We start from the raw sequence: 8,020 nt of genomic DNA on the forward strand, positions 1-8,020 counted from the left end.
AATTGAAAGATAGATGAATATATCACATTTAAAATGTTGGCATTGTATGGAGTGGGTGGAAATGAAGTATACAGATATAAACATCTGGAGGTTTATGAACTTGCATATATGTGGTGAGTGGGAATGAAGTATATAATAGATGTGGATGCCATCATTTTAACATGTTGAAGCCATCACTGCAATTTGTGTCAATTGAGCCACATTCAAGTGAAAGTCATTGGTGGTATGTGTTGGTATCAATGCATTAAATATATTTTTTATAGTGGAATCAAGCAAAAATGCCAATACCATACTACTAAATCCAGAGACTCAGTCAGAACAAAATTGCAGTGAATGAATGCTTTCAAGTGCTCTTAAGAATCTTTGAATGAGTCACTTGAAGTGAATAAGAAAGCTGGTAAAAGCCAAGGCTGAATTAGTGAAAGGAGAACCTCTACGAGGCACTTGTATAGACTCTGGCATCCTAGTAAAAACTTCAAACGTGCTCCTTCTTCATACATCTGGGAGGGTGTGCTCTCTGATCCTATTGTCAAAGGTAGTATGCATTTCCCTGCTCCATATAAGAATGTAAAACAACTTGATTTTGCTTAGGTTTATTTATTTATTTTTTGTTCCTAAAGTATTTCCTTTAATTTAACTTCAAAGATTCTTTACTAAATGTATGAAAATTTCAAAGGCTCTTTAGAGTGGGACATGGCATGGCATGTATATTTGATAAATATTTATTGTCCCTGGTGTTTGTTTTAAAAGTCAGTGAACAAAGATTTGTCTCTGGGTACCCCCTACAGAGCTGGGTACACTCTACAGGAGCAGAAAGGCTGGGTGTGGTAGGTTAACACGATGGTAAAGGAAGGGTGTAATAATCAAGAGCCTGAGGGTCACCCCTGGAGAAACTTAAGTCAATTTGAGTGATATGGTTTAATACTAGGACTGGCAATGTGATAGAGTCCACCAAGTGATTGAGGCAGGGGTGGGATGGGGTGGGGTGGCTGTTAAGTGGTATTGTCGAATAAACTCAAAACCTCATGCACACAGGGAAAGTGCTCCATGCCTTTGAGCTATCTCCTCAGCTCCCTACCCTCTTTTTAAGGCCCACAATTTTAACTTCTAGCTGGAAAGACTAATGTTGGGCTCCTAGTGTGGAGGGCTTTTTAGGGAGAAGAGGTAAAAGGGCACAAATTATCTTCTAAATCAAGTAGGCCTTGGGAGCTTCTGAAAGACAGAATGCACTAGCATATCAGTAGGTCATGCCAATACAAACTCATTGAACTCTCATAACAAAGTAAGAGATACCACAAAAATACCACAAAAACTGGTTATTGTTATTTGTCTCAGTCACAGATGAGAATATTGAAGTACAGTGTGGCTAAACAATGTATTGCTAGTAAGTGGTAGAGCTAGATTCAAACCTGGACACTAACTCCAGGGGCTGCTCTTCATCACTACCCAAGGATCCTCTCTGGAGTCATGTTCTTTTCATAACTATTCCAATAGTCTCCTGGATGACCAAAGGAATGAAGTTGAAATAGCCTTTTCTGCTTCTCTTTTTTTCTTTTGGTGGTACTGGGAATCAAACTCAGGGCCCCATACATGAGCTTTACCACCAAGCCATAGTCCTAGTCTTAAGAGAGCTTAAATGTGTGTGTGTGTGTGTGTGTGTGTGTGTGTGTGTGTGTGTTTAGATTTGTTAACAGACTTTATCTTGTCTCTAAAACAAAGAGGGAGAGGCAGAAGTCAATTCAATTGCCATGTACAACATTTAAAAAATGAATTCACCCTTTTGTCCCTTGGCTAGACATTAGCCCTAGGGGCTAGTATATTTAGATCTCTGTCTTGATAGGCTTCTTTGCAAATATTATAAAAAAATGTATTCTTTGTAGCTTGAGAAGCATGATGTTCACTGCCGTCTCTTATGTCTTGTTCTGTAAAGGAAAAGACTCATAGCACTGCCCACTGTAAAGAAAGTGAGCATAAGAGAGCTTTCATTTCAATCCTGTGTTCTCCCTTGAATATGTACCCCACTTTTCTCTATGTCTTTTGCTTGCCCACCTCCAGCACACATACTCTGGAGAAGCCTCTGTTCTCTCTCAAGCGTGCATTCCTCTCTTTCTCTCCCCTCATGTATTTCTGAATAACTAAAAACTATCGTGCTCCACTGGGGAAAAAAAAAGAAAAGAAAATGGCATGAGTAAATAAGAATATAACCTGGGGGCGGGGGAAACCCAAGAAAACAGGTAACACTTCACTGTATTTACCAGCACAGGGCAGCCTTCTGCTACATTTCTACAAAAGATAGTGGCTCAGAGTCTCCTTGGCAGCCAAAGCAGACAGAACCTCGGGATCAGGGGTTGTCGTCACCCCTATGTAGAATCACCTCTGGGTCCACTGGGAAACTAGTAGTTTCAGCACCCAGAGGAACAAGGTATGTTAGAAGCTAATAATCTCCATCTTTTCAGCAGAAGAAAAAGGCTGAGTCAAGTTTGAATTTGTGAGGTTTTCTTCCCCATTTCGAAATGATGACTGGTGCTGACTTTTCTCCATTTTCCTAATGTCCCTTAGTCCAGAACACAATCCTGGTTCCCTTTCTCCTCTAGAATCTCCAAGGTTCCCAGTCAACGTCAGGACAATATACACTTCAGATCCTCTTTAGTTCTTCAGACACTGCTTTTCATTTACTAAATTCAAACTATGAGGACAATCCCTATAAACCTGAAACCCCAAAACATTCTGTAATGTTACTCCTTTTATAACAAAAACAGTGTTATCCAGGGCCAGCTCTGTTCCAAGAGCTTTACCAACAGAAATCACTTAACCCAGGAAACAACCCTATGCTGTAGGAACAGTCCTGATCCCCAATACAAAACAAATGATAGTATTATTGAGAGGCTCAGGCCCCCCTAGCCAGTAAACATCATTGGAGACCATGATGTTCCAAAATGAGTAGGTTTCTGACAACCTGTTTCTGTCTCAAGAGTTTCCCAAACCATTCAGTTTGATTGAAAAAAGAAAATCACAGCTCTGTCAGTTAGGTCATACTTAGTTTTGAGAGCTCAACAGAGTTGGGGTTCCCAAGCAGAGCTTTCGTACAGCTCACAGAAGACTGTCTTTGATACTCTCAATTCCTAGTTTCAATCAACCTGGCACTTCTCAGCTTTCAAAGTGCCTTCAAGCAGTTCCAGCACCACACCCCCACACCCCAGGCTACTTAGTTATTTCTAACTCATGCATGTTAGGAAATAAAGCACAGAGCAAAGCATTTTGAATTTTTCTAAAAGCATGATAATAGATGTCTATTATCCTCATTTCTAAATTCATCAGAAATCATGGCAGAGAAACCCTGGGAGTAAGTTTGGTGCTCACTGAGCCACAAAGATCCTTGCAGGTGTTTACGTTCTGGACCAGTCCAGGGTGAAGCCAGCTAGATAACAGAAGTGATCAGGGAGAATCTCATTTCATTCAATGCCCACAAGGACTGGGCCTTGCCTTTGCCCAAAACTTTGCTTTTGCTCAGAGTCCTATCAAACTGGCATCCATGAGGTCTCTTTGAAGTAAACAAGTTTACCTATTTTTCATTTTTTCTTCCCCCCCATACACCCCAGACCTAGGAGGCATTGCCATGTGGCTAAGGACTCAAGTTTCCTCTTGCAAACTGTTTGAAAGCTGAGTCTGAACAGCTGCACACACACTTGAATGGCTGAATGGGAAGGTATAACTCTAGAGGAAGTGGGGACCACTCTGCCTAGTTGCTGGCTGAGGCCAGCAAGGCTTCATGCTATGGCACACTAACTCAGAGAAGGTGAGAGAAGGAAAACTGGAGCCCTGTACTGTGGCCACTACTTCCAGATCCTTCTAACCCTTCTTTGGAGAAATCATTTTCGAGCAAATCACTTAATCTCTCACTGTCTCAGTTTTCTTAGACACAAAACAGAGTCTTTACACCTGTCCTCCCTTTACCCATGAGTGGTTGGATAAGTGAAGTTGTCCGTTGGTGACATTATGAAATGATCCCTACTCCCAACGAGTTACTACAAATATTTTCTTAGTCCATCTTGGAAGCTGCAGTCCAATTCATGAAAAAGTCTGCACTGATCCTACCCAATTGACCATGAGGCAAGGTCACTATGCAAGCAGAAGGTTGAAGGAGGTTAGATCTGGAACTACGAAGTTATGGTCTGAAAATAAAAGACTTTCAGGTTGGTGGAGATAAAGGAATCCCCCACGTTATCACTGACTCCTGTTTTGGGACCAATACCCCTATCTTGCAGCTAAAATAACTGAGTAAATCACAAGTCACTGAGTCTCCAGTTGGGTGCCAGATTTGAGCAAAGTATGCTCACTCCATGCTCAGCCACTGATCCCTGGAGAAGAAAATCCTTTACCTTCTAACCACCTGGCCTCCTGGAGAGAGCTGACCCCAGGGCCAATATTCTTGGCCCATTATATAATAAGTCAAAACCACATTTAACCTCAAGAAGCTTTTTTACTTCAGCACCCACCCACACAAAAAGTTTGCCTTTAAACTTTAAAATCTTTAAGCCTTCAGAAGACAAGATGCCACAGTGGGAACAAAGGGTGCAATTTATGTTAAATCTCTATAGGCCTTTTTTTTTTTTTTTTTTGGTTTTTGGGCCACACCCGGTAACGCTCAGGGGTTACTCTTGGCTATGGGCTCAGAAGTCGCTCCTGGCTTGGGGGACCATATGGGACGCCGGGGGATCGAACCGCGGCCCGTCTCCTAGGCTAGCGCAGGTAAGGCAGGCACCTTACCTCCAGCGCCACCGCCCGGCCCCTCTATAGGCCTTTTTGATAAGAAATTGTGGCAAATACTTTTTGGTCACCCAAATCTGAATTTACTTTTCCTCCCCCAGGGCAAAAGCTTTGGACTTACTTGATTTCTTATTGTGGCTTTAAATGTCTCCTCAGTGGGAGACAGTCATCACATTTTCCAGAAAGAGAAATGGAAACGTTCGCAAACCAAGCCATTCACAAACCACAACCACAGAAGCTTTACCTCAGCAGCTCAAGACTAAATATCAACCCGGACCCTCCAGTCCAAATCTGATGATCAAATCTCTGGAAGAGGAACCAGATTGGTACTTCACTCAGCTGAGCTTGGCTAGGTGAGCGAATGCCTTCAAACTGTTGTGTCCCCAAATGTGTGCGTGCGAAACTCAAAGAAGTTGAGGAGAACCCACAGAAAACCTACTCTACATTGTAGGGGTGAACACCAACTTCCAAGAATCCCACAAGCACATAAAGTTGTGAAGATGCTTCTTTCTCTCCCTCTAGAATCTACTCCCCCCCCCCCCCCCGCCAATAAAGCCTCTGTAAAAACCCATATTATTTAGCAATAATCCCAACTATAGGTGTGGGGAGAGAGATGTTGGACAGCTACCTGGGGACAACCACCAGGAGACAGCCATTTGGGCAAGCCCCCAGGAGAGGTGTGTGCCAGGGTAATGGAGCCACACCACCAGTGTCCGGCTTGTTATTCTTGGATCCACTGACACCTCGAGGAAATCACCAGCTTCCTAATAGCCTCAGTGCCTGAAACAGAGAACTGCCTAAGAGGCGGAAAAATGACAAAAGTTCCCAGAAGCTTTGGGCAGCACATGGGGAGAGAGTTTGCTTGGCTGTTTGATTTGGCTGTTGTTACTTTACAGGTAACAGAGGCAGCCTGGGAGTCAATAGTGTTCTTAGTACAAGGAGTTAAGAAGTGAAAAGCCAAGGGGATGAGTTAAGAAGTGAAAAAGCCAAGGGGATGACAGACAGCCTCTTCCTCGGCCCACACTCCCGCCTAATGAGAGGTGAATTCTTGCTGCAAGATGAAGGAAGCTCAGCTCCTTCAGACTGTCTGGTGCGCCCTAAGGTGTGTGTGTTTGCAAGGTGTGGTCAGCATGCAAAGATCCCAGACAGGATTCTGATATTTAAGTAATGCTCAAAACCGGCAGCACTCACCAAATGATTAACTCTTGAAAGACAGACACACAGAATTGGGGTGCGTCAAAGAAAGAGCATCCGATTCTGCCCATGCTACGGGGCACCCTCAAGGTGCTAGATGAGGGGTCGCCGTTACCTGAGATGGGGACACCCTCTGTTAGGTGGGATGATGGCGTTTTACCTGACCAGGTCGAGGAAAGAATCCACCGTCTCTTTGGGGACCGGCGGGGGTCCGGCCTCGTCCAGCCCCAGGTCGCTGGACTGCAGGGTCTGCGCGCCGGAGCCGGGCTTGATGATGAACGCCAAGGCCACGGCCAGGGCGGAGGCGCCCAGCGTGGTGAGGCCGAAGTAGGCGACGGCGATGCCGCCCAGGCGCCCCAGCGAGCTGGCGTCCAGGGAGGCGGCGCCCGACACCAGGCTGCACACCACCAGCGGCAGGATGATCATTCGCAGCATGCGGAGCAGCATCTCGCCCGGGAAGGCCAGGTAGGCGATCTGGGTGCGGCTCAGGTGCAGCCCGCGCAGCGCCGCGCCCAGCCCGGCGCCCGCCACCACCCCGGACACGGTGAACAGCACCAGCGCGTTGCGCTTTAGGAAGCGGGCGCAGCCTTGCGCGCGGCCCCCGGCGTGGCTCCGGGGCTCGGCGGCGGGCGCGCCTCCCTCGGGCCCGGCTGCAGCAGGCCCGTCTGCAGGCCCCGCCTGGGCGCTGTCCAGGTAGCCGTTGGTCTCGCCGCTCTTCTCCATCGCGCTCTGACAGCCGCAGCTCCCGGGTGCAGGAGGCGAGGAACTCGGGCACTGATTTTTGTTTTAAAAAAAAATGGGGTTGCTCTCCAAAATGAATGGATGCGAGCATGCAACGCTGCATGCAACGCTCTGCCGCAGCCTTTAGCTTGGTCTTGGGTGGAATTCCGTTCTCAATGCAGCAGCGGGTGAGAGAAAAAGGCAGAAAAGGCGCGGGTTTTCTTTCCAAGACTGCTTGGGGTCCCGGGCTGAGGAGATCGCGCCGCGTCCCAACTTCCCACAGCGCTCCTGTGAAGCTGGAAGCTGATGCAACGCGTGAGCGCAGAGGCCTCCCGCCTCCCGAGTCCTCCACACCGAGGGTGGGAGGGAACTGCAAGGGGAGGGCATGGACACGCCCACTTCACATCCGTGGCTCCGCCCTTCCGCCGCTCTGACCAATCAGCGTCCAGAGGCCTCAGCCGCGCGGAGGCTGGTGGGAGGAGCCACGGTGGGTCTCGGCGAGTTGGCCAATCCCGGCGCTCACAGGAGCCTCCCCGGCCTAGTTAACGGGCGAGGGAGGGGGCGGTTCCTGCGCCCGCGGGGAGGCGTGGCCTGGAGGAGGGCGGGCCCTGGCTCGATGACACCTGCCAGGGCCGGGCCGGCCGGCCGGAGTCTCGGCTCTCGGGGCGGGGGCGGGGACGGGGGACCAGGGAGAATTTGGAACGCTTTGGCGTTCCTCGTCCAGAGGCTGGGGGGAGGGGAGGGATTTCCACCGGGAGCTGGGGTGGGGGCCTCTGGGATTGGAGGAGGAGAGGATTGGAGGAACAGACAGGTCTCTGGTGTCTCAGGGCGCAGGACTGTCTGTCTGCTTGCCAGCCTGCCTGCCTGCCTGCCTGCCTGCCTGCCTGCCTGCCTGTCTGTCTGTCTGTCTGCCTGCCTGCCTTTCTGTCTGCCTGCCTGCCTGCCTGCCTGCCTGCCTGTCTGTCTGTCTGTCTGTCTGTCTGTCTGCCTGCCTGCCTGCTTGCCTGCCTGCCTGCCTGTCTGTCTGCCTGCCTGCCTTTCTGTCTGCCTGCCTGCCTGCCTGCCTGCCTGCCTGCCTGTCTGTCTGTCTGTCTGCCTGCCTGCCTGCCTGCCTGCCTGCCTGCCTGCCTGTCTGCCTGCCTGCCTGCCTGCCTGCCTGCCTGCCTGCCTGTCTGTCTGTCTGTCTGTCTGCCTGCCTGCCTGTCTGTCTGCCTGCCTGCCTGCCTGCCTGCCTGCCTGTCTGTCTGTGTGTGTGTCTGTGTGTGTCTATGTGTCTGTGTCTGTCTGTCTCTGTGTCGTGTGTGTGTGTCTGTGTCTGTCTGTCTACCAGCTATGTGCA

At 48.9% G+C, this 8,020-nt stretch overlaps 1 protein-coding gene across 1 annotated transcript in view; it reads right to left on the reverse strand.

The window, feature by feature from the left end:
* SLC1A4 (solute carrier family 1 member 4) overlaps positions 1 to 6,795 on the reverse strand; it is a 30,096-nt gene extending 23,301 nt beyond the window's left edge. Inside the window, exon 1 of the mRNA XM_049784738.1 lies at positions 6,122 to 6,795. Coding sequence (XP_049640695.1) covers positions 6,122 to 6,684 — 563 coding nt within the window. The 5' untranslated portion in view covers positions 6,685 to 6,795. The remainder of the gene's footprint in view (positions 1 to 6,121) is intronic.
* Between the last annotated feature and the right edge of the window lie 1,225 nt (positions 6,796 to 8,020).

The sequence above is a fragment of the Suncus etruscus genome, chromosome 12, assembly GCF_024139225.1.
Source record: "Suncus etruscus isolate mSunEtr1 chromosome 12, mSunEtr1.pri.cur, whole genome shotgun sequence".
NCBI classification, from domain to species: domain Eukaryota; kingdom Metazoa; phylum Chordata; class Mammalia; order Eulipotyphla; family Soricidae; genus Suncus; species Suncus etruscus.